The sequence below is a fragment of the Neopelma chrysocephalum genome, unplaced genomic scaffold (genome assembly GCF_003984885.1).
Source record: "Neopelma chrysocephalum unplaced genomic scaffold, ASM398488v2 Primary Assembly neopelma1_68, whole genome shotgun sequence".
NCBI lineage: Eukaryota > Metazoa > Chordata > Aves > Passeriformes > Pipridae > Neopelma > Neopelma chrysocephalum.
The window spans coordinates 8,088,777-8,114,275 of record NW_020897727.1 but is presented as its reverse complement, the minus strand read 5'-3'; the positions used below and the strand labels follow the sequence as shown (position 1 = coordinate 8,114,275).

At 41.8% G+C, this 25,499-nt stretch overlaps 2 protein-coding genes across 3 annotated transcripts in view; one reads left to right on the top strand and one right to left on the bottom strand.

Moving 5' to 3' along the window:
* ATP2C2 (ATPase secretory pathway Ca2+ transporting 2) overlaps positions 1-12,205 on the top strand; it is a 26,252-nt gene extending 14,047 nt beyond the window's left edge. The window contains exons 13-27 of the mRNA XM_027685046.1: positions 1,300-1,397; positions 2,032-2,133; positions 2,883-2,972; positions 4,300-4,401; positions 4,954-5,110; positions 6,721-6,891; positions 7,506-7,603; positions 7,697-7,747; positions 8,284-8,450; positions 9,157-9,225; positions 9,309-9,425; positions 10,006-10,153; positions 10,733-10,828; positions 11,129-11,270; positions 11,931-12,205. Of these exons, the coding sequence (XP_027540847.1) occupies positions 1,300-1,397; positions 2,032-2,133; positions 2,883-2,972; positions 4,300-4,401; positions 4,954-5,110; positions 6,721-6,891; positions 7,506-7,603; positions 7,697-7,747; positions 8,284-8,450; positions 9,157-9,225; positions 9,309-9,425; positions 10,006-10,153; positions 10,733-10,828; positions 11,129-11,270; positions 11,931-12,046 (1,724 nt within the window). The 3' untranslated portion in view covers positions 12,047-12,205. The remainder of the gene's footprint in view (positions 1-1,299; positions 1,398-2,031; positions 2,134-2,882; positions 2,973-4,299; positions 4,402-4,953; positions 5,111-6,720; positions 6,892-7,505; positions 7,604-7,696; positions 7,748-8,283; positions 8,451-9,156; positions 9,226-9,308; positions 9,426-10,005; positions 10,154-10,732; positions 10,829-11,128; positions 11,271-11,930) is intronic.
* On the bottom strand, positions 4,194-25,499 carry MEAK7 (MTOR associated protein, eak-7 homolog). 2 transcript variants are annotated; one of them, XR_003534525.1, is made up of 9 exons: positions 25,384-25,499; positions 23,717-23,893; positions 20,909-21,139; positions 20,274-20,418; positions 19,249-19,689; positions 17,857-17,975; positions 16,514-16,690; positions 15,006-15,485; positions 4,194-4,248 (listed from the first exon to the last, which is right to left on the bottom strand). XR_003534525.1 is itself a non-coding variant. In XM_027685045.1 (8 exons), exons 2-8 carry the CDS (start codon positions 23,882-23,884, stop codon positions 15,357-15,359), a joined length of 1,410 nt encoding a protein of 469 aa, XP_027540846.1. In that variant the 5' UTR covers positions 23,885-23,893; positions 25,384-25,499; the 3' UTR covers positions 12,316-15,356. The 2 variants fall into 2 exon arrangements, 1 of the variants encoding a protein (XP_027540846.1); XM_027685045.1 differs by lacking the exon at positions 4,194-4,248 and having other exon boundaries at positions 12,316-15,485.

Here is a 25,499-nt window from a genome sequence, read left to right as displayed (position 1 = left end):
CTGCATGCCTGGGTCAGTGTAGCAGGGAAAGGGAGGAGGAGACACTGTGGTGTCTGTTTAGAACCCTCATTAAACTCATACCAATGCCAAACCTGGTCTGTGCAAAGTCCCAAATATCTGCTGCACAGCCAGATCCTTCAGTTAAACCCTGTCTTCTCTGGAAACCCTGCTATTGTTTGAACTGCCCTTGTTTGTTCTGCAGTTAAGGAATCTTATCACCCTTATTTTATTGTGTCTGCCCCGACCCAGAACATCTGAAATGGCTTTTCCCTCGTGAGGAATTCTGTTCTGGCAGGGCTGTGCCCAAGGAGGTGGAACTGCCAGTGCCAGGTGGCCAAACCTGTGCTCACCCACACACTGAGTGCCATGTCTGCTAAACTTCTGAAAAGGAAGTTTTTCTCCTCCAACTGTCAGTAACTAAATATGTAGTATTGGAAGTGGTGGCTTTGCTCTCTGCTAATCCTTCAAAACTGCCATTAATTTAATTGCAGCCCAATCTGCTTTATTCTCTCCAGGCTCTTACCTGGAGCTCATCGTGCTCATGGGGTCTGTGCCTGAGCACTGTGGGCGTCTCCAGAGCCAGGGAAGATACTCAGACTCAGAAGGGAGCTGGAGTCTGATTCTTTTTTTTTTATTAAAGTGATTTTTTTTTTCCCCTTCTTGGGAGTGGAAACTATCTGGAATGTGGTGTATCTGATAATCCACTCCTTTGCTGTATTTTGTAAATGAGCCCTGGAAAAATGTGCTTTACTGAAGCAGAATTGGCACAAAGCAGAGCAAAGAGCACCTTCTTCTCTCAGCTGTGGATCTTTAAGTACTTTTTGTAACAGCCTTTAACCCATCTGCTCTCACAGTCCTTTGGTGAGGCAGGGAAGGGCTGCTATTCCTGATTTAGGGAAGCAAGGGTCAAATGGCTCCTCTGAGGAAGCGCATGGCAGTGGGAATTTGAACTGTGTTTTTGGAATGTAGCAGCTGTTCTGTTGTGTGACATTGCAACTCAGAAACACTGACCAGCTCTCTGGGGATCAAGGCCTCAGACTACCCACCACATGATGCTTGAGACAATGTGGCCCTCTTTGGATGTCTCCTACCCCGTCTCACACCCAAATTATGTACCCAATGCCCTGATATGCGCTCAAATCCTTCCCTTACACACCCTGTCAGGAGACTCATCCATTTCCTGGTCTTTTCTCACTGGTGCAGTTTAAATAACATCAGGGAAACTTGTCTTCCCTCTTCTGTATTTCGTTGTTGGACTGCATTATTCATCAGTTCTGATTAAGAACTTTCCTGCTTCAGGTTGCTGCAATGTCATCTGCTCGGATAAGACGGGCACCCTGACGGCCAACGAGATGACGGTGACTCGGCTGGTGACCTCGGATGGCTTCCAGGCAGAGGTGGGCACGAGACAGTAATCCAGGCTTTCCTGTTGAAATTCAGCAGGGCTCTTTTGCCTTTAGCTCTTTTAGTCCCAAAAGAGGGAGGCTGGTCAGCCCCAAACCAAGCAGTTTGTTGCACGTCACCAGTTCCATTAAAAGAAGGGATTTTTGCAGCACTGGAGAGAGGCAGAGGGGGGCTGAGGGTACAGAAACTGCTCAGATATCACAGAGGTGCTCGTTGACATAACCTGCTGTTCTCTGCAATTATTGTGAATACTGAAACCTGTTACTCACCCTTGTTGGTCAGTCTTCTGTAGGAAGATGTGGCTTAATCCTTCTGCTTGGTTTGTTTACCTGTGTGAAAAGTGAGGGCAGGGCTTGGACAAAACCAGTGAACCCACTGCTGCCACAGGGCTGGATTTCTCACCTGAGCTGCAGGAGACTCCTGAAATCACGGTGAAGAAGTTCTGTATAGGACAAGTTGATTCTTTTTGTTCCTATACAGCTATTACATTATACTGTCACTGTCTGTGGCCTTTCCTATAAGCTTGAGACAGAAAAAGAATCTCAGAACTCCTTCACAGTTAGAAATTTGCAGAACAGTCCTGTCTGGCACAGGGAAATATGTCCTGTCTGTCTCTCCCTCCCTCAGGTCAGTGGGGTGGGCTACAATGGAGAAGGAAATGTTTATCTTCTGCCAACAAAGGAGATCCTTAAGGAATTTTCCAACGTCTCCATTGGGAAGCTAGTGGAGGTATGTATAACCTATGAACCAGCTTACCCTAGTTAAATTCAATTTTCAGTTGCACAAATCACTTTGGGTAATTAGTGTGAAAAAAAACCCAAAAAAACAAACAACTTTTGTAACTCCAAAATTAACTGTCCTGCTAAAACATTCTCATGGAAAGATGCTGAGTGTGATGTGGTACCTGAAGTTTATGGGTGAAAGGGAGAGATCATAAGACATTCAGGGAGAGACCAGGGTCATCAGCTTCAAGAGTCAATGATATTTTGGATAAAACCACAATTCTGTCAGAGGAGAGACTGATTCGTTTTACCATGTTCAGGTTTTAAGTGTGGACAGACTCTAGACTTCAGCCACATAGTCAATTTATAAATGTATTGTGATGATCTCTGCATCCTGTGTCAGCATTAAATAAAATTTTGAACATTCAACTGTAGACTAAAGTGAGTGTTTGGGTGGTGAAATGATGTGAGCTGGAATCTCATATGGAAATTAGGTTGTATCTTCTCCACACTGCACATTAGAAACAGTAGTAGGGGAGAGACTAATCTTCCATTGCTGTATCCTATGGAGTAGGGGGGTTTAGAAAGCACAAGAACTGATCTCAAGAAACGCTGCTGTGGGGAATCTTTTCACCAGTCTTTTGGGATGTGGCTACTTTCAGTCTCCAATCTTTCATTATTTCATTTAAAGAGATGGAAAAGCTATGGATTTAGTAATTAAAAAAATAAACCATGTAAACCTGTCCCTTTTTCCAGGCTGGCTGTGTGGTCAATAACGCTGTTATCAGGAAAAATAGTGTGATAGGACAACCCACAGAAGGAGCTCTCATTGCCCTGGCAATGAAGGTAAGGTTCTTATGGTTTAAAATTTTCCAGAAATTTAAAAAATAAATTAAAAAAAAACCAAACTAGAGTTGTTAGGTCTGGCAGCAGCGTTCAGACTGCTTTAAATTCCCCAGACTGGTTTTAGTCTTTCCTTGTCTCTTCTTCCTAAGGTCATACATGTACACCTCTCCCAGTCAACCTTTTTGTCGTGGGCAAACACCTTCCCTGAGCTTCTGCACTAACAGCAATAACTGTTTTGTTTGGTTAATCATGCAGTTAGACTGTGGAATGGATTTCTTTCAGGGTCAGACTGGACAGCCTTTTCAATATTTTCTGCACATGGCAATTAAGAGTTCAGGAGGAAGACAAGAGTGAAACACGAGCAAGAACAGGCCAGATTGGAAAGCAAGGCAGAGGCTCACCCTCATTTTGAGACATCTGGCAGCTTTTACTTTTTTTCTGGTCATGGTTATGTTAAAGAAGATTTTTTTATGAATGTTGCATTCATGCCCATAGGCAGAGGCTGTAAAATACCTCAAGGTGTCACCTAATCAGCATAACACAGCCTGTGACTTCAGAGCTCGGATGGGCTGTAAAGCACAGAAGGTACCCCCTGAAATGATGCACCTCCTAGCATCTGATCTTAACTCCTATTTTTAAAACTCATAACTAACAGCAAAATCATGATTTTTTTTTAATTTCTTTTTTTTAAAACAATATTTCACTTCCCTAAATGCTGAATTAAAACCTCCCTCCAGCTCTGGCATTCAGCAGCCAAGCAATAGCAGAATATGTGGGAGGCTGTCTCTTCCATTTCTCTTTTTAATTTTTCAGTTTGGTGAATTGCTTTTTGAGTTAAACTCATCAGGAAATAGTTTGAAACCACAGCTACAATCTGCCCTTCAGTTATTTGCAATTTCCCTTTTTTCTTTCAAGTAGAGTCACTGGAAAATAACCAAAGTGGGGGAGCCTGAGCTTGGGCTGGATGAAATCTGCCCAGCCCGTTGCTTTGCTGTAGGTTTAGGGAATGGACTTGAGCCTCCTTTGACCCAAAGCCCCACCAAAAAGGCAGAGCAGCTCCCTAGTTCTTTCAAAAGTTAGCAGGAATCAAGCTTTGAACTCCAGTTTAATTTATCCCACAGGAGGGACTAAAAGGAAAAGACAGATTTGAATTATGAATTTTTCTCTCATATTTGAAATATGAATTTTTGTGGTATCTGACAACCTGGAAGGACATGGTCAACAGTCAACCCTTTTAATATATATATATATATAAATATGTATATATACACACAAACTTTGGCAGTGTTCAGCATTACAGTGCTCTTTTTATTTCACCTTACTTCAGATGGAATTAGCTGACATAAAAGACATTTATGTAAGAAAGAAGGAAATTCCATTTAGCTCTGAACAGAAGTGGATGGCTGTGAAATGCACACTGAAAAATCAGGTAAAGCAAACAGTGGCGGTGGCTGGTTTCGTGTTTCTAATTGTGCACCTCAACAATGGGCATGAAATGGTATCTCTTCAGCAAATAATGTTTTCAGGAGTTAACTATGTCGGGAGAAAACTGAACAAACCTCCAAATTCCCAACTTGGGTGTAATTTTACCTTGTAAAGCTGTGTTTGAATGGGAGGAGAGAATACTTTCCGTACACTGGTTTGAGCAGGAAAACAAAAGCTCTTCGGAGATAACTGACAGGTAAAGAGAGATATGGTGTTTGGGAGAAAAAGGTTGACCCTTTATCCCTTACTGGGTCAAGGAGTTCATTTTGGCTGATACTGTACTGGTGAGGTTTAAAACTCACCAACCTTTTCATTATAATTCTGTCTCTGATGGCTGAACATGAAAAATGGCCAGAACAAAAATAGCCCATCTTATACATAATGCAAGTTCCTGGGCATCTCATGGAACAGGTAAAAGAGGAAACAAAAGATCCTTTTTTTAAAAAATAAGTTCTCTTTTTTTTAATATAAAGTGTATTATCTCCTTGCTTTAAAGGACCAGGAAGATATTTACTTTATGAAAGGAGCATTTGAAGAAGTTATTCAATACTGCACTCTGTACAACAGTGGTGGCATCTCATTGTCACTCACACCCCAGCAGAAAGCCTTCTACCAGCAGGAGGAGAAGCGAATGGGCTCCTCAGGACTTCGAGGTCAGTCTTAAGTTTATGGGTTATCGTGCCCTAGTACTTTCCTGCTCTGTTTTAGTTAGGGTGGACAGAGGCTCAGTCATCACAGATTCACAACATGGTTTAGGTTGAAAGGGACCTTAAATCTCATCTCATTCCACCCCCTGCCATGGGCAGGGACACCTTCCACTAGCCCAGGTTGCTCCAAGCCCTGTCCAACCTGGCCTTGGACACTTCCAGGGATCCAGGGGCAGCCACAGCTTCTCTGGGCAACCTGTGCCAGGGCCTCCCCACCCTCACAGGAAGAATTTCTTCCTAATATCCAATCTAAATCTCTTTCAGCTTAAATTCATTCATTCTTAACATCACTCTCATGATCCCTTTGTAACCCTTGTAAGAGTTTGTCGAAGGCCATGTCTTAGGTCTGCTAGTTGATCTGGATTTTTGCTGGGTTTAAATTAGTGAGCTTGAAAGGAACTGAAATAAGCACTGGAAAGGTGAATGTTTTTCTTCCATGGAGTGTTGTGATTGCCTGGCATACAGTCTGAATGATGCATTGAAAAGCTTTGTGCTGGGCCCCCTCTGAGCACTACTCTGCCAAGGTTTGCTTTTGGAGAAGCTGCTTGAAGAGCAACAAAAAGCCACTTTGAAAGGGGTTCCAAACATGGATTTGGGTGCTGAGATTTTCATTTGAAGTTCATTTCAATTCTTCACTAGAACCAAATCTAACAATCTCCTTTTAATCCCGACTGCATGTCAGTGCACAGCCCACAGAAGTTTTTGTACACGTGTCATCCCCTTCACCACTAGAAACATCCCTTCAGAAATATCTTAGACTTTTACACAGTAACAAAGACACTGCCTCCTGTGCGTGTTCCCAGGTTGTAAGTAGATGAGAACAAGTCTTGGCAGCCGGATCTGGAAGCTGGTACAGTTAATGTACATATTCTCCAGCCCCGTGTCTTGTGGTTAGTAACTCGTGTACGGTGCTTGCTTTACAATATCCAAATCATCTGCCCTTGTGGTAACGGCAAATTACTGCTCTGAAGGGAAGTGATTAGCTCAGGCAGCTGCTGCAGCTTATGATTCCATCATCAAAGCAACACTGACACGAACCCCTGGCAAAATATCCTTGAGTGATTTAATGATTGAATGATATGGATACGCACCGGGAACAGAAACAAAATGTTCAGAGCCTTGATGTTTACGTGATGGAAGTCTCACTGGTTTAACTGAATTTACATTTCACATTTTTAGATTAAAATAAAAAAAAAGTGTAAGTGCTATTGTTTAACTTAGCAGTTTAATAGTGTCTGGCCTAACATTGCACTGTCCCGATTTAATCCATCTGTGTTTGGGGAAGACGTGGCAGGCAGTTCAAAATGAGAAGGACATAAATCCTAAGAGAAACATGTCAAACAGAAACGCTCTGATTCAGATGAACTATTATTTAATTGGACTGAATTTTTGTGTCTATACAAGATCTGATTGTAATGACTAAAGATCTGGGTTTAATGACTTTTTCTGCTGGAAAACTGGCAATTTCATATCTCCTCTAAATGTTCCTCTTGATGTATGGAAATACATTATTAATAATTTACTCTTGTCATCTTCTTTCCCCCCTCTGTTTCTAGTACTTGCTTTGGCTTCAGGTCCAGAACTTGGCAAACTAACATTTTTAGGTCTGGTTGGAATAATTGATCCCCCGAGGGCTGGAGTGAGGGAAGCTGTTCAAGTCCTTTTTGAGTCTGGTGTGTCAGTGAAGATGATAACTGGAGATGCCCTGGAAACAGCTGTGGCTATAGGTACTAAACTTTGCTTCTTCCCTGGGGACCTATAGTATGTCCATCAGATCAGTCAAATGTTACATCATTTAATAACCAACTTTATCATCCTTTTCGTGTGTGCAATAGAGGTTTTAGAAGTCATTGAGCTCTTGCTTTTCCATTGAATCAAAACTTAAATGCAGTAATAGAGCATCTATGAACTATGAGCCAAATTCCAGTGAGTTAATTCCACTATTTTAGCACCAGAAATAGCAAAATCTCAGTGTAAGACCCTCAAAAGACACAGATGGCATTGCTGGGATTATAGAATCCACTAATGTTCAGAGAGTGAGTATCTCAGCTCTTCACATTTTTTTCATTTTGCCATTAGAAATGCGCAGAGCAAGTAGCAGAGCAGACAGTGACAGATTTAGCACCAGCTCCAGTTCTGGGTACTATATTACTTCCATAATTCCTATTGAGTCAGCACAGGATGACTGGCCCAGTCCCAGAGCTGTGTGTCCTGTCAGTGCCCCAGGTTCAGACACATTTCCCAGGAAATTCTTTAATTGCTGCCTCTGTTGTCTAAGTCAGGAAAGAGTTGGCTTTTTCAGAGCTGATGGGCAGATCTCATTTTGGGCTTTTCTTTGCAGGACAGAATATTGGTCTCTGCAACGGGAAGCTGAAAGCTATGTCTGGGGAAGAACTGGACCAGCTGGAAGAGGCAGAGCTGTCATCCACTGTCCAAAATGTAATGGTTCTGATCACATAAACAAGGCCTATTCCCAATAGCTTCCATCCAATACAAGATTAATTATATTTTGTTTGTTTTCTGTTGTTTCAGGTTTCCATTTTTTTCAGAACAAGTCCAAAGCACAAACTAAAAATAATAAAGGTACTAAAAGACTCTCAAATCCTTCGCATGTCTCACAAAAGCAAGGGGAAAGGGGAGCCAGAGTTCTCTAGGTGACTTGGTCTTCCATGGCAGGATCAGCTCAAACTAAAGGACTGTCAAACCTCAGCTAGAGCTTTGGCACTATTTACACTGAAGGTTTTAGATATGGAGTGGAACTCGATGATCCTTGAGGTTCCTTTCCAACTCAGGATATTCTATGTTTTCTCTTGCAAGTGTGGTTTGGGCATTTGAAAGACACTAGTGAGCTATTAGCAAGCATAATATCAGGAGAATGATTTCTGAGGACTTGACTCCCCTCTTCTAACTTCTGCTGGAGTTATGAGATGCTCTATACTCCTGAAAATCCAATCTCTTAAGTCTTGGTCTGAGTTTTGTCCTCAGTGGCTGCTGAGCCTGCGTTACCCTCAGAGTCACACAGCACTTCTGCTCTCTCGATGTTATTGCAAACCCTGTGATTGCCTACAGGACTTACTTATCTTCTGGCTACAGAGCCTGTCACCTCTCCTCTCCCACAGGCTTTGCAGAGGGCTGGTGCTGTGGTGTCCATGACAGGAGATGGTGTCAACGATGCCGTGGCCCTGAAATCCGCGGATATCGGGATCGCGATGGGACAGGCCGGCACGGACGTGAGCAAAGAGGCTGCCAACATGATCCTCGTGGACGATGACTTCTCAAAAGTAATGTAGGTTTAGCCACTTTTTTACCAGCAGGCACTTTCTTACTCCAGATACTTTCTGGCCATCCATTGCAGCAAGTTTGTTGTGTAACTAGCCCTGGGAACAAGGCAAGATGCAGGACATGTACGTGGAGATACCCAGTGTGGGTCCGGCTCATTTTCAGTTGCATACACAGCAACTTGATTCAAGTGGTGGTGACAAAGCCCCCTTTCACCTGAAAGCTCTGTTTTCTCATTGCTGTAGCTAACTGGGGGTCTGAGAGCACCTACGTAGAAGTCTGGGTAGATCAGATCTTTTTTGGCCAAAAGTTGGGCTCAACAATCTTGGAGGTCTTTCCCAACCTTTAAGATTCTATGATTCTCACTTGCTCACTTCCTCATCCAGGAAGCTCAGAGGAAAAACATAATTTGCAATGCTCTGTTGGTTCTTAACAACAGAGAGAGTGGGCAGGGTCCAGCGAGGATATAAATAGATCCTAGGCCTGCTTCATGAACCAAAACCTGGCCATGTGACCCGTGTTTTCAGATCTTCTAGTTCTGATAAAGTGACTGTAAGTGAGAAGCTGCATTGACAACCTCATCCTGAGCTGTGCTCTGAATTTCAACTGAAATAAGGGCTAGAGAAGACAACTTGTGTTTGGGGTGTCACAGGGAGCTCAGTGTAAAACAGTGTTAGTGCCCTTTACTTAATAAATTCTCCTCTCCCTTCCAGGAATGCAATAGAAGAGGGAAAGGGAATATTTTACAACATAAAAAACTTTGTCCGGTTCCAGCTGAGCACGTAAGTTCCTGTTTGCTTCACTTCCAGTGAAAGCACCTTCGGGGAGAGTCCCTGCAGAATAATGTTTCTTCTGTGCTTTGCAGGAGTATCTCAGCTTTGAGCCTAGTTACTCTGTCAACAGTGCTCAACCTACCAAATCCACTCAATGCTATGCAGATCTTATGGATCAACATCATCATGGATGGGCCGCCAGCCCAGAGGTATGGAAGAGTCACATGAGCAAAACATTCTTGGCTTTGATTCCTCATCAATGCATTAATTATTTGGTGGTTAGATAAGACAAATTGTGCTTTTGTTCCCTTCTAGTCTCTCCAAAAGCATTTGCTTCACATTATTTGTTGCTGTTTCATGGTAGAATCACTTAATTATGCCAATTTTGGCTAGGAATGGTCTGTTATCCTGAGAACATCACCTGCTCATAGACTGGCAAGGGAATACTGAGTACATGTGGGGTCCAACTGCTAATTAGAACTACAACCAATTACAATTACTGCTTCCAGAACATGGAAGAGATGTTGGCCACAGTCTCAGAGTCAGCTCTCCCTCTGGCACAGGGAGATGATATGATGGTCTAATGTGTCATTTTAGCAGCTCCATATGCAAAAGAGACCTTTGGTGTTGGTGTCACAGACAAATTTGGGGCCTTATGTCACCCTGCCAGAATACTCCTGCTGTATTCCAAAGAACTGCCTCCTCCAGCTCCATCCTGGTGTATCAGCAGTACCTTTTTAGGATGCCCTGCATCATCTAAACACATCCCTCTGCTTCTCTTGGAGGCAGCTTGGGAGTTGAACCTGTGGACAGGGACACCATCAAACAGCCCCCCCGGTGTATCACAGACACCATACTCAGCAAATCACTGATCCTGAAAATCTTCATGTCAGCTCTCATTATCATCAGTGGAACCCTTTTTGTCTTCTGGAAGGAGGTGAGGAAAATCTGCAGTCGGATCTTGTTTTCATCAGGGTGGAGAATGAAGGGAAGGGCAGTTTCTCAAGGACATGCAAAGGACTTTCAGGAATGTATCCTGTGGGGAAGGATCAGTACAGGCAGAGGGTTAAGAAACCAGGGTCAGCTCATAGCTCTGCTTCTGGCTTCCTGTGTTGCCTCTAATTTGGAGCTTCCTAACTACAATAGGAAAACTCTTACTTGCTGTGGTATCAATGCTTTAAGGGACTTTCCACTTCTCCCTTTCCATGTAGGTAGAAGATGCCAAGTGCTATGGATTGCTGTTGGTAAATAGTGACTGTTACTTTAACAGTTTAGGTAATTTAATTCAGAATGTCCTTTAGTCAATTCCACATCATTTTAAGAATTTAAAACATGGTTGATAAGATCATAATCTCAAAAATTAATGCTACCTATAATAGCTAGAACTCGATTGATTCCTTTGTTTTATTACCCTTTGATATGACTGGGATCATTAAAGGGAACATTTAATTCACCTATTGAATTGACATATTTTTGTAAGGCTTAACTAAGCCCTGAATTTTAAATGTGCTTCCAGAATCCAAAAGGTGGCATAACTCCTCGAACCACAACGATGACTTTTACCTGTTTTGTGTTTTTTGACCTCTTCAATGCCCTGACATGTCGCTCTCAGGTGAGATCGCTCTGTCAGCAATAATTTCTTGTCTCAAATCACAAACATAAACGTTAGAATACCAGCATTTTGCATAATAAGGGTTTTTTTAATGTCATTTAAAGCACTATGATTTTTATCAACTTTTTATATAACTAAAGTTATCCAGCACAGTTCAACTGCAATTACTTTCAACTATGAAATTCTGCCTAAGTTAGTGTTTATTTAACTTCAAAAAGGGAGTTTGCATGTAAAGAAACACTGTGACATTATGTTCCAACAGAGATTCACATTTCTCTTCCCCACCCCCCACTTCTCTAGACAAAGTTGATACTTGAAATTGGCTTTTTTCGGAACCGCATGTTCCTGTATTCCGTGCTTGGATCATTTTTGGGACAGCTGGCTGTTATATACATCCCTCCACTACAGAAGATCTTCCAGACAGAGAATTTAGGAGTGTTAGGTAAGTTGCAAAATAAATAATGGTTTGCTTTTTCTTTCATTTAAGCTACTTTAAAAAGCAGATGCCACTCCCAGTTTGTTTCATGTTACCTCCCAACACATCACTGTTAGGGAAAATCAATCAACAGCTCCTATCCCTTTATATTTACACATAACTATACACAAATAGTAGTAGTATTTAATGATATTATCCCAGCCTAGGTTTTGACTTTTGATTTACTGCACATAATTGCAAGTAAATGGAGACATGCCAAGATCTTCCGTGAGTTCTGATGTTTCTGTCCATAAATCTCTCTCGGATCCTTGTGCACTCCCTTCAGAAAGTGCAGGGTGACTGTTTCCCAGCTGAAGTGAAATGCAGGTTTCACCATTTGAATCAGCAAACTCCACCCTACCACACTGTGTTCCATCCACATCAGGCCTGTTGTCATAAGCAGTGGTCAATTATCCCAAATTATTAATGCAGAGGTTTCCACCCTCTGAGTGGACCCAGCTGTGGATCCCTTGTCCACCACAGTGGTTTCCCTCATTCTCCAGCTGGCAAAGGCACGGCAAGGCCATGCACCCATGGGTTACACTAGCACAAATGCCAGCTGCAGGAAGGCCCTGCCCTGGGATTCTTGCCCAGCTGAGCTCCCCTGCACTCTGTTTCCTCTCCCAGACCTGCTGTTCCTCACTGGACTGGCTTCCTCAGTGTTCGTTGTGTCCGAGCTCGTCAAACTGTGTGAACAACGCTGCTGCCGCCGCCCGGGGCACACAAAGGGATGTCACACCTGACTCAGACCTCCTCTAAAACACGCTTGGAACAGAGCTGTGATGCTGGATAATCCAAATGCATCTCTTTCTGATGGCACACATCCTTCCTGAAGATACCCACGTGCATCTGTACCAACAGTCTCCTCTACATGCCCCACCTGAGCCGTTCTACAGAAACCTCTGCAGCAGCTCCTCTTTCAAACCAAGGCAGGTATATTTTTATAACATATGTCAAGAAGGCTGTGATAGTCCCAGACAAAATAAGAGTTTCACACCTGTACAGAAAAATATATTGTGCATAAACTGAAATTTTATTTATTTAAATCAAAGTCATTTTTATTAATAAAATCTACATTTTTAAATGTTATTGACAAGTATCTGTGTGAGAGTTGATTTAGACTTGTCCTTTTACATTAAATTAGAAGACTGGAAAAGACCTGCCTTCATTAGCACTTCTTTTCCTGTAGTCAATCTGTAGTGTTTCTAGATTTCCAGCTATCCAGCCTTGACTCAGCAAGCCTTTCAAGGAAACTGTGGGGAGATGTCAGAGTAGAGAGCTGAAGTGTCAACCCTCAGCTGTCTTTTTTGGTAGCTTTGTGACTAAGAGGAGCAAACTGGAAGGGTGATGTGATCCAAAGCACAGCAGTGTGTGGATTTAATGGGGAAGGGAATTGCTTTCACAAGCATCTGAGAATACAGATGAGTCACATACAGAACAGGGATGTTGAGCTTTGCAGTTGGATCAAGAGCTGCACAAAAGGGGCTGAGATGTTTAGATCACAGCTAAGCCCACTGCTGACAAATGCTTTCTGGATGTTTTAGGTGCCTGAGCAGAAAGCCCAGAGTGCTTAATCATTAGGTTCAGGGGAAAAAAAAAGTTGAGTCTCTCCCAAGCCCATTACATTTAAAGAACAATTTTGAGCAATCCCACCTGCTGGTTGGATCAGTAGTGTCCTAGTAAATAATACTTCACTGAGACATTTGCTAAAGTGCCATAGTGTCAGTCTTCTTCTTGCCCCAGCTTAACACCTTCACCTCAAAGCGAAGATGAAGAGTCTCAGATACAAACTTGTCAAAAAACTACACTTTCAGTGGTCACAATGCTATGCTGATTGTCACAACATGATGTTTAAACAGGATTACATTTTGGATTCATAGTCTGAAAAGAAACAGCTATCCTGATACTTATTGTAAATCAAAGACAACTTGGCCACTGAAATACTTATGGCGAAGAGTAGCTTTGTGAAACTCACCCTCCCCAGACACAGCCTGCTCACCATTTTTTTTTTAAACCCTTGCAAACAGTTTCAAAGACAAGTCTCTGCCTTCTAATGGAAGGAAAATAAAGTCTAGCTGTCTATTTTATGTGTAACTGCAGAAATTGAGCTGCCTCAGTCCTGTATGCCATCCACTTGGAGTACTCAGTGCCAAAGACCTCTGAGACTTATGGGGGGAGTTTGAGAATGTTCAAAGAAAAGCTGGTACCACCACACCTACACAGAGCTTCGTGTACTGACTTGCTATCTATATACAGCACTCTCTATATTGTACTATTTAACATTCTTATTAATATATACAGAGAAGAAAATTATACAAAAGTATCAGTGCAAATATTTTGCTGCTTACATTTTTTTTTCTACGTGTTACAAACTTGGGAGACTTTCAGGTTTTTATTTAAGCAAAACCAGGATAAAAGGACATTAGTTCAGGCCTTCCACAGCACACTCTGTACTGGAACAAACAGCACATATGCCCCAGTCATTAGTTCAGGTAGTGTACAAAATGCACAGTTGAGTTCGAGGATGTCTGGCTGGAGTGATTTCTTCATGTTCTCCCTTCAAGGCTAAGTTCACTTTGTTTAACAAAATCTAAAAGAATGGGACCTACATTAAGGCACAAGTGCAGATTATTCAGAATATTCAAATGTGGCTCCCTATGAAAAACAACAGGTGAGGGAAAAAAAGACCACACACAAGAAAACACTAAGGGAAAGAATTTGAAGGAAGGCCACGTGATCAGGAATTTTGCTCTAAGCTGCACAGAAGACAAAGTCATGCCAGGACAAAGAGGATTGGATATAGTCCTTTTCCTCAGGAAGAGAAAGACTGACAATCACCAGACACCAATAACCAAACACTATTTGCTGAGTTAGAAATTACACTCCCTGGTAGAAAGTAGGGTTATTTTTGACAAGTTAATTACACATAGAATTAGCGAGGTCAAACTAATTACTGATAGATGGGAACAAATTCAAGTAGAAAAAGCCCTGAGTACTAGAGACCTGACAAAACTGGTGCTGACTGGTGAACAGTCACAAAACAGAGCAAAAACCCCCAACCAACTGCAGGCATTTTTTTCCATAATGCAGTAATGATTAATTATGTGGAAATTAAGTGTACAGCAATCTTCTTTAACCATTTTACATAACCCTGATTTTTATTTCTTTTACAAGGTATCTGCAGACCCTATTCCCATTTAACTGGCTTCCTTTTTAGTCCAGTCTCAAGTGAGGCTACTAAAGAAGTTACCTTCCCTGGAGAATTTCTGCTGAAAGTATGGCCCATTTTTAGGAAAAATATGGCTGAATTATTCCAATGATTCTGTTTTACTTTAAAAAACAACAGACAAATTTCTGCAGAAACAGCTGAAGTGAGATGCAGTGAACTATAGTGTAGTATTATAAACCTTGTTGCTGTATATGAGTATTCTGGACATCTTACAGCCCATATGGAGTCACTTGCTAAAAAATTGACTTAGAAAATGTCAAGTTTAATGCTTTAACTGAAGTGATGCAAATTAATAGCACCCTTCATATGGAATCATGTGGACTATTCTCTGTTTACCAATGTAAGACATCATTACAATTTGCAAATTCACTGACTAATTTCATTGCATGCAAATAAATATGTGCAGTTGAGGTATAAAAGCCTTAATCAGTGTCTTGGACAGTCTTTATATATATATATATATAAATATGGACATATCAATTCTCCAAGTCAGTAAACCATACTGTCGATATCTTCTGCTGCTTTTAATTTTGTTTGCAGACATGATCTATGGGGAATGCAAGCAAATTCATATTCAGCTAGGACTCAGACATGTCTAATGATTGTGTCCCCAGTTATTTTTTCTGTCCTCCCCAAACAAAACCCTTCAGGCAAAATATTGTATTAGACCTAAATATTACATAAGTACGAGGCTTAAGCTTTGTCCCAGATAATTAGGTAAATTTAAGGGGAAAAAAAGAAAAGAGAAAAAATATGCTGTCCAAGGAACATTAACACTTGGAAGCAAATAAAAATAAAGGGGTTTTCATTTTACTGTGATTCCTTTAGTTCTCATCATCCTCATCCTCTTCAATGGGTTCCCGGAGACCTTCGCTGTGACGACTTTTTCCAGCCATTTCCAACAGGGCCTGAGCCTCAGGATCCACATCCAAGATACTCTTCTTACCTTTTGTCTGCAAAAGAAAATAAAATAGACTCAATTTAAAATGTCAATATCAGGCTACAGGAAAGAGACATACTCAAAAAAAGTCCATAAGTGATCTGGTTTGCAGGCTTGGCACAATGGAGCAGACACACTTTCCAAGTAAGGCATTTAAGATTCACTGGGATACATCAAATTATTTTTATAGCTGCAGTTACACAAAATAGCCATAAACTTCTCCTAAGATGACAGTGAACTATTTCAAGTTTATTCAGGTTACAAGCCAACCAGAACATCCTGGTTAACCTCACCTCAGTCTGAAGTGCAGAAGTAAGGATTTTTTTAAAGAAGAGATTCAATTACAATTTGACATTTTCTGTAAACAGTTTGTTCTGTTTCTATTTAGAGCTCTGTGTCCAGTGAAGTCAAGGCACACGAATTTAGTACGAAAAGAAGTAAAAATTTGAAAAAAAACCAAAACCAACACCAAGCTGTACAGACCAGACAGTTTAATATGAGAATAAATTACAGGGACAGAGGAGAGTGGAAAGAGGGCTCCTGCTCATTCCCAGAAATAAACCGAGTGCAGAAAAAATGGCATCAATCAAATCACATAAACTTATTGTAAAACAACAGTCAATTTAAAGCTACTGATAAAGAAATCTTTTGGGTCTGTTCCTGAACTAGATATTGGGCTTTACTTGAGAGTTTCCAGTGCTTGCTTTCTGTTTTATAAACACTGGGTTTTACTGAACCCCTCCAAGGATGTTCCTCCTGGAGACCATTCCTCAATATTGGAAACACCTTTGGAAATTCAGAATAAAGTACTGCTCTTCTGACTCTATCACCTCTTGGCTCCTGAAGGTCTTTCTTGTTGGCAACCTCCATAATTCCGCTACTATTTAGCCATTTACCTGCTACAAAATACATGGCACCACAGGGCCAGTTATAGAAAATATTATTAATTACAACAGAGAGAGAGAGTTTAATGAGAAAACTGCAACTGTGGGTTTTGCATGTTCTGTTCCAACCAGGACACCATTTCACAGGTTCACCTACCACGCTTTCAGGGACATCTCCCACTGCCCAGACTTCCATGGCATCCAGTGTGAAATCCTCTTTGGCTGACAGCTGGGGGCTGTTGTAGGTGGTACATCGAGGTTTGGCTTTGCTGTGTCCCTTCCCATAGTCACTGTCTATCCAGAGCCCGAAGTATCCATGTTGTCCACCCATACCCTGTCAACCAAAGCAGCACATTAAACATTTGCTGCACAGGCAGAACAGACTGGGAAAGTCATGAAGCCTAGAGAATAAATTGCTGTGCTCAGTGTTTGTGCCACACTTCTATGGGGAGGTCAAATAAAAGGGGATTCTGAGTGAACCTGGGCTTCTGTACCCACATCTTGCATTCCTAAAGACAGACAAGAATTTACTTGAGTGATACTGCCCTCCCTCTACACTTCACAGAATACCAGTATCTGTGAGTTGTACCAGAAATTTAGCTCCTGGTTTCTGTTTATTGACTAACAGTCCCATTTCAAACAGGATGACAGTGCCCTGGTTTGCTGCCTCTTTTCCATTTAGAAAAGCATCTACAGAAACAAATAACGCAACTTGACATTGTTCACTTTCTTTGGAGCAAATTTATTCCACCCTGCTGCAATTCCCAAAGTTATGGGCACATAATGCTGCAAAACTGCAAAGCAGTTCCAAAACAGGTGGTGTGTTGTAGCTCTGTGGAAACTCCTCTGCAGCTGGAGAGCTCATTTGTGAATTTGAGTAAGAGAAGCTTCTGGCACTGTAATGATACAGCAGCAGCAGCTACTTGCAGTGTTTGCACTCTAATTCTGTTGGGCTTTCTCTTCCATCATTTAAAAAGCAGTTAGTGTGGCAGTGAGAGCAGCCAGGGGAAGGATCCTCAGTTACACAGATCAGCTATTTTGTGCTGCTCCAGTGGTGTGGATATTTGCAGTCAATTCTTCCAGGGAGGACACCTAGAAGGACTTCTGTGATAACCAAATTTGGCAAAAAGGTTTCTTCCCAGAACCTCCAGAAATTTAACCTACATAAAGCCCACCTGCTTGGGTCACACACAAATAAATTCCATCTTAGTTGATTCAGGACTTCAATATACATATTAACTGTAAAGAAAAGTATGGGCTCTATCAGTGCTGTAAGCAGCTCTCCATCATCATTCATAGCTCACAGTTTACACTGATGCTTTGGCACAAAAAAAGAAAAAATCCTTCTACTAAAAGTGGGCCATAAGGGATGCAAACTTCCTCAGAGAATAAAAGGTGAAATAAATCTGCTCTCAGAAACAGAAAAAAAAACAACCCAAAAAACTCTTCCAAACACAAGCCACAAATCCAACTTCCAAATTGTCATTTCTGAATACTTACAAGTCCATTTGGCATAGTCTGTTGGCCATTGTTCAAATACATGAAGTGGTCATTGTACCCTGTGTATGTGTACACAGCAAGAGAGGGGAAAACAGAAAACAGAAAGCATCTGTTGTCACCTGTAAAAGGAAAAGCGCCTGAAGTCAGACAACTGGTCACGCAATAACTTGTTTACAAACAGGACAGAAAAATTAATGGAAGAAGGGAAGCTGAATAGCTCAAAGACAGCAGCTGCCATCTCAGAAAGCCAGTAGCTATCTCTCAGCAAGATCTAGACCTGTTGTTTTCTCTCAGGTAACTCTGTGCAGAGTCACAGAAATGGAAGCAATTATAAGCTGTGATCAAGGGCAGAGTCAGAGGCATGACTAGGACATTATGTCACTGTGTGAGGGCACACCTACCACAGGCTGCCTTCTGTCATCTAAAGCTGGCCAGCTGCCAGATCTGTACAAACTGATGGGAGTGCAGACACTGACTGCACACTGACTACATTGATACATAGATCAGTTCAGAGTCAATGATTTAGAGCACAACTTTCATTATGTGCAGTTTGGTAGTCAGAGGGACCTGTGCTGTGCTTGACTAATACACTGTACGTGCTATTCTATCAGGAAAAAAAAACACAAGGAAATTGTGTAATCAACATAACATAACACTATATTAAATGACTGAAGTGGTAATTATCACATACTAATTAAGTATAGGAAGTAGGTTTCTGATGTAGCCAAAGTGAGGATTCCCAGCAGGACAGATTATCCAGAGCTCATAATTGTTTTTTTCAAAAATCCATCACAAAAGTTCTTTCCAAAGAGTTATGAAAAAAAACCTTCTCTTCTCCACTGAGGTTTCAAGAGAACAAAAAGTTTAGTTTGTCCAAAGAACCCTTTGGCTGCTGGATTTTAGAAGGAAAACAAAGACAGACAGTGCACAACTGACAACAGGAGGCTCAACCTGGCATTTGGCTCAGGTGTTCCTGATGGAACACTGCCATCCTGTGGACAAATCATTTCATCTCTAATCATCTATGCTGTACTTCCTTAATTTTAATTTACTTTTCAACCTATGCAGCTACAGGGCTTAATAAATTTCCCTGAAAACTTGCTCCAAGATCAATAAGTCCTGCAATTTTAAAGGTCTTATCAAACAACAAATTATGAATATTAATCTGTAACATGCCAGACTGCCATGCTAAGAATAATTGCATGTGTTGTGTATTTTTTGAATATTAATGTTATTTTTGCCACAGAAAAATACACTTGGGAAGTGTAAGAAACATTGTATGTCATGAAAGTAAAGTGACAGTATCCATGAAGTGGATATTAAGTATCCATTCTTGTACCTGCACAGAATGTTTACCAGAGCCATGGGATATGAAAAAAAAATGAGTTTTACCTTGAAACTGTGGCTTCACCTCCCAGGAGTGAGATGCAAACCCACCAAAGAGAAAACCATCCAAGTCCTTCAGGATCACTATGCAAGGACCTTTGTTCACTATGTGCCCACACAACTGTGAAAAGCTTTCCCCGTGGAGCCTGGAAGAAAACAAAAGCCGCCACTTGTGCTGTAGCTCTGCAGGCAGGTGGGAGTTGATGTATATGATGGATGGGATGTCAAAGAGGCTGACAAGTCCTCTTCCTTTCATGCCTTTGCAGCGGGGAACCAGGTTGAGGATGTCGTTGGTTTGGTCTGGGAGAGAATGGAGAACGTGGAGGCCTTGCCTGATCACAACACTGAGGAAAACTGAGACCTGGGGAACTCTGTACACCCAGTCCTCAACGACACTCGGATCAAAACTTGTCTCCAGCAGCTGAGGACCCACAGGTTTTGTCCCATCTAAATAATAAGACATATAGAAATAGGAGTAAGTTTCCCAGTCTGGAAAATAATCAGCGGATTTTTAAGTGTAAACACAATATTTCATTATTTTAATGCACAGGAAACGACACATGAAAGGAGCCATGACAGTAAAGTGTCAACTACATTAAGCAAATGCAACCACAGAACTAAGATCTACCTGTGACATTCATTGGCTGGGCTGTTGTAATTTATAAACATGGGCTCCTGGCTACAACTTAGGGGATGTTCTTTGCAAGACAGCAAAATCTGTTATTACAACAGTGCAAAGACAGACCTATGCTTTGTAAAAGGACATGTGGTCATAAATACACGATAAAAATATTCAAATAAATAATACTTAGATGCCCATGCATCTAAATGCCCATCACCTGCAAGCCAGGTGTTTGTAAAACAGACATGTTCCATGACAAAGTTTTGCATGTCCATCTAATTTGGGACTTCAACCCAAAGCTCTCCGGAATTTAGGGGAGAAAGTTGGTAGGGTAAAATAAATAAAATTCCCATGCCATGAGATCAGTGATTACAGGAGCTCTGAGATCTGCTACACCAAGGGTGCCTACCTGCAAGCTTCAGCTCTGAGAGCAGCTGAGAAGCCAAAGCCTTTACTCCACTGGCAGAATCCCGAGTATTCTCCAAAGTCCAACCTTTCAGTTCCTTCCTGTAGCTCAGTACATGGACTAGAGACATGATCAGATCCTCTGTGAACTGAAAAGATTAAAACATCACCATTTTGGTATTTCTTAGAAGAAACTGGCAAGAGCTTCAAGGACTGTCTGAAAATAAAGTCAAGTAGTATTGATGCTGTAATCCCAAGGCAGAAACTTCTCTTGCTATGACAAGTCAGGTGCTACAGAAATGCTATTTCAGTGTCATAGGTCTTGAAAAGAAGCCTTTTTCAAGACATTTTGTACATGTTACTCCATAAAGCAACTCCACAAAATATGGCATGAAAGAGGGAGTGGAGGACCAAGTTTTGCAGTGGTAGGAGCTGCTAGTGAATTACTGTTCTGCGAGATCCCACTCTTTCACCTTGCAAGCTATATTTGATTCCCACAACTCTCCTGCAACTAAAGCTCTAACAAGTATTTTGCTCAATTTCCAGAAGCATCAGTCACACCACAACCCTTGCTGGCTCTTAAATACAGCCCTGCTCTCTTACTGTCCCCCCAACACACATTTTAACTGCCCCGTTTACCTCTTGGATTTGTTTGCCCTTCACAGGCCCTTCTGTCTTGGAGATCATTCTCATTATTATGGCAATCTTCTCATCTGCATTCCCTTTTAAGAGGTCTGACATAAAAATCACAAACTGCTCCTTAGCAATCTGTTCACTCAGCCCAGATGATTTGCCAGGCAGGTCAATGCTTTTCATCCCATTGTACAACCGAACAGTCATTTGCTCTGGCAGCGCCTCCCGAGTATGTGCCTGAGAGAAACAGCAAAGAGCACATTTTATAAATGAAGAATAACTAATGTATTCCAGCTAATCTGTGCTGAGATGTAGCATCTACTACAAGCAAGAAACTTTTGTCAAAGGATTGGTTTTCCAAGAGAAAAAATAAAAAATCTTAATTTTTATAGTGATTATTTACTGATTCAGGTTGATACTGATACTGGACTTCAGAAAAACAACACTGTAAAGTCTTAACAGGATATTAGCAAAGTGTTTCTACATGATAACTTCTGTTGCAAAGGTTTACAGCTTTGCCAGTCAAATATTCAAAATCGTGTTCTAAGTCTGCTTTTGACAGTGGAGCTCACAGATATTTAAAAACAAAGAGAAAGTAAAGTGTTTGCCATATCTCAGTTTTGGCCTCAAGACAATGTGTTTAACTCTATGTGCATGTGTAGAAACAATCCTGAGGAATTTCCCTCTGCATATCAACTAATTGAGACATGGAACAAAGTTGGGATCACTTGATTTTTGTAAGGCATCCCTGATGTCAAGACAGGTGAGATCAGGAGTTATCCATCTGAATGGCATGCCTGGCCCTTTGAACTGAAATCTAACTGATATACATCATCACACATCACAGCTCTGTGGGGAAGATCTGACTCTGGATTCAACTTTCACAGTGTTCAAGATAATTACATGGTTTAAAAATAAATCATCTCAAATACATGCACACACTAGGACATGATTACAGAGTGTCCTCACTGTGCACAGCATGTTGAGGACCTGCCTTGACTGTTCTGTACAGGGGTGTAGCCCAGTGGGGACTATGCTGAGATCAACGGAGCTGCACCTGCCAAAAACACTATTCCAGCTCCATTTACTGATGTGCTGGCTCAATACCACTCCTCTGGAAGCCACCTGGGCTGTTCCTATTTGATGCTAATGGCTGTTGCTGGGCATATAGAGATCCAATATCCCGAGCTCTACCCTACTTTCATTGACGTCAGTGGTAGAATTCCCATTGATTTCAGCAGGAGCAGAAATAGCAGCCACAGTCCTCCACATCAGAGTGCTCCATATTGAGGGAGGGATGGTCACAGGGGGTACAGCTGTCTTTGAGAGGCTTTCTGAAAATGCTAAATGAGCCTGAAGTGGGAGAAGCAGCAGGGAACACAACTAAAACCTTATACTCAAGGGCTTTTTACTTCACACTGCTGAATCACCTACCTACTCCCTACCTTATCCTGCCCACCACTCGTTTTGCTTTTAGCTCTTCCAAAGAGTAGACCTGGGGTGCAAAGAAAGGAGATGTGTAAAAAAAGGAACCTTTATTAAACACCTAACTGACTCACACTTCTGACAGTTCAGAATCCTTGTCTTATATGGCTTCAAGAAAGGATCTAGAGATTCCTGCTCTGCCTGCTTCCTGAGCTGTGCAGTGCAGCCTGCTCTGGCCCAGAAGCCACGTAGTTTCCTTCTAGCAAAGCATGATCCCAAGCAGAGTCCATGAGGTAATGCCTAGCACCAGATTGTTGCTAGAACAAACCTGCCACATCTCAGTCTAGCCCAGACATGAGCAGAGTCACCTATGAGGCAGGAATGCCACAGAAATTGTCCCTGCACCAAGGAACTGGGCACCTACAGGCAGCCTTCCAAAATTTTAATGCAAGTTGGCAAACAAAAAAGCAGGAAGGAAAAAGACAAATGTTCATCAAACATCACGCTGATCTAGAGGTAAAGCTAGAAACAACTTCTTCCAGGTCTCAAACCGGTAAGAGACATCAAGGAGAGGTTCTTGGATAAAGCAGTGCTGAAAAGCCTGGCAGCAGCAACACTGTTTCCAAACTAGTAGCAGCTCATGAACAGCCAGGCTGCAGAAAGCTAAAGCTGGTCTGTATGCAGAGGAACTACTAAATACCTTAAAATAACCTGCTGCTTTCAATGAGTTTTAATTTGATCCCATTAGCTGTGCAACATATAAAAAAATGCACTTTACCACTACATTCATTTGGCCACTTAGCTCCTGCCTAACTGAAGCTATCAACCGTTTCAACAAATCATTTTTCTCTTTTCTTGATTAGAAAATTAATTCAAAGTTAATCAGAAGCATATTGCATGTTAATTAGCTAAAACAGGGAACCACAGCTTAATCAAGCAAAATTGAATTCTCTCCTTTTAGTGCAAGTGAAGAGATTAGAGGTGGTGATGCATTGAGGGAGACAGATATAACCAAATACAAACTGACTTTGTGATAGCTTCTCAAGAAAATCTGTAAATAATCCCACACTGTAGATTCCAGGGGGGAATTTATTCTTCCCATTTTTCAGGTTGCTGTAAAAACATTTCCATACATCCCAATTTACTTCAGAATCAGGAAAGCTGCAAATGGACCCAACAGTGCAATTTAAGAGATAAATAAAGGCCTGAAATTCACTACTCATGTTAAACTGTAAGAGAAAGTTAAAATCCATCCCGCCCAAAACATTAAGTATTCAATTGAGATGAGCAATCCTTTAAAAGTAACTACTGCCACATCTTTAATTTCTTTCTGGAATTCTGATCGATTCACTACATCTCAGATATATCATGAATAATAGATTGTCTTGCCTGTAGTGCTGCCAGAGTCATAGTTTTCTTTGTAGCTTTGGCATTTTTTCCTCCAGCTGAGCCACTTGATCCCGATAAGGTATCAAATACTCCATCAATGTCAGTCTGCTCCTCAGGAAGAAATCTGGAAAGGTGATTGTGATAGGCATTGCTTTCTGCATTTCCCATCTTTTCAACCTGAAACAAAGGAAAAAGAATTTAAAAAAAAAAAAAAAACATTAAACACAGAAAGGTATCACAAGGGCCATGGAAGACATATCAAACTGACTAACATACCAGTGCAAGTTTAACAAGAAAAGCAAATTACTAGCCTTCCAGGAAATTACTAAAACTAGTGTTTAGTCTCTGCATTCACTGAGACAATGAATTTGGAGAACATCTGTAACTGTGCTTTAAAAATTGACAATCTGACAGCTCTTTGCTAAAACCCCCCTGTCCACCAATGCAAACATCATTCAAGTCTCTATCAAATGGAAAAACCAATATGATCTAATGGTTAAATTAGCTTATACAAAGTGACCATGAGTCTAACAGCTGCAATACAGCCCTAACATGAAGGAAAAAGCCTGATTATGGATTATTTATGACAGATTATGCTACATCATTCTGATGCATTAATGGACTGAAGCTATGTCTGCCAATATGATGCGGCACTAAAACACCATCAGGGAAAAGCCTCTGAAAATGACGAGAATGTTTTTTTCTAAGGACACAGTACAAAAATATTTTGAAGCAAAGTAACAAAAACATTTAGGAACAACGCAAGACCTATTAAAAACACACAGATTCATGTGAAGTCAATAAATCAGTGAGAGTTGGTACCCACAGAATTAAGGTTGGCGGGGGGAGGGTTGGTTTGGGGTTTCCTTGTTTGCTTGTTTTACACATTTAATGGTACAACTCTGATTTCTCTCACTGTCCCAGGATTCACCTGCACTATGGAGATTTAATTTTTAGTGTTGTCTGGGCCATGTGCTCTGGCTTTCTCCCTGGAGCAGCACAGCACAGACCTAACAGTGCCACAGCAGGGCCTGAAATCCCAAATTCCACCATGACCACAGTGATGGTCACCACTACCAATGCCCTTCCCATCTGTCTGGGGTAGACACATGTCTGGGGTGACAATATAAAGAAGGTAAGATGTGGAATAAAACATCCTTTTCTAGTTTTCTTTCTGTAATTTCCATGTCCTTCCCGACCCCTCTTTTTCGGTTTGTGATTCCCAGTTCCACGGGAATCTCTTTTTGCAGACAAGGCCATCACGCAGCCCTTCAGCCTCCCCAGAAGGACACAGTGTTGAGCCTAACGCAGTATTTTTATTGCTAACTGCTGCGTTGTTTACCGCACACAAGAGGCCGGGTTGGGCAGCCTCACCTTCAGGCCTAGAGCCCTGTTTGCCTGCGAGGAAAATTTCGATCGTGGGGTAAACCCCGAAGATGAATGGAAACCACCGTGACCGTGACGACATGATTAATTTAAAGCAGCGAAACGCTGGAGAAAGAGGGTCCTTGAAAGGTTCGTTTCCCGGTGTGCTCAGCCCATCCCTCCCCGCCCGGCTGGGCAGCCCTGCTATGTGTATGTGTGTGTGTGTATCTGTGTGTCCGACCCCATCCCGGTGACAAGGCAGCTCTGAGGCGAGACCCCCACCCTGAGACCTCCCCGCTTACCGGCAGGGCTCCCCCGGCCCCTCTCCGCCCCCGGGACCGTCACACAGGGCCCGGCGCCATCCGGCGCCTCAGCCCGCCCGGCCGGGGCGGAGCGCGGCCCATGGAGCCGCCCCTCA

Bases quoted from the DNA above. Each gene is read 5' to 3' on its own strand.
- MEAK7 (XM_027685045.1), bottom strand. From the start codon at position 23,884: ATGGGAAATGCAGAAAGCAATGCCTATCACAATCACCTTTCCAGATTT. The intron at 16,691-17,856 runs GTAAGTATTCAG...TTTGGTTGACAG, and splicing joins AGACTATGCCAAATGGACTT to GGTATGGGTGGACAACATGG. The intron at 15,486-16,513 runs GTAGGTGAACCT...TTTCTTTTGCAG, and splicing joins GAGATGTCCCTGAAAGCGTG to ACAAAAGGTAAGAAGAGTAT.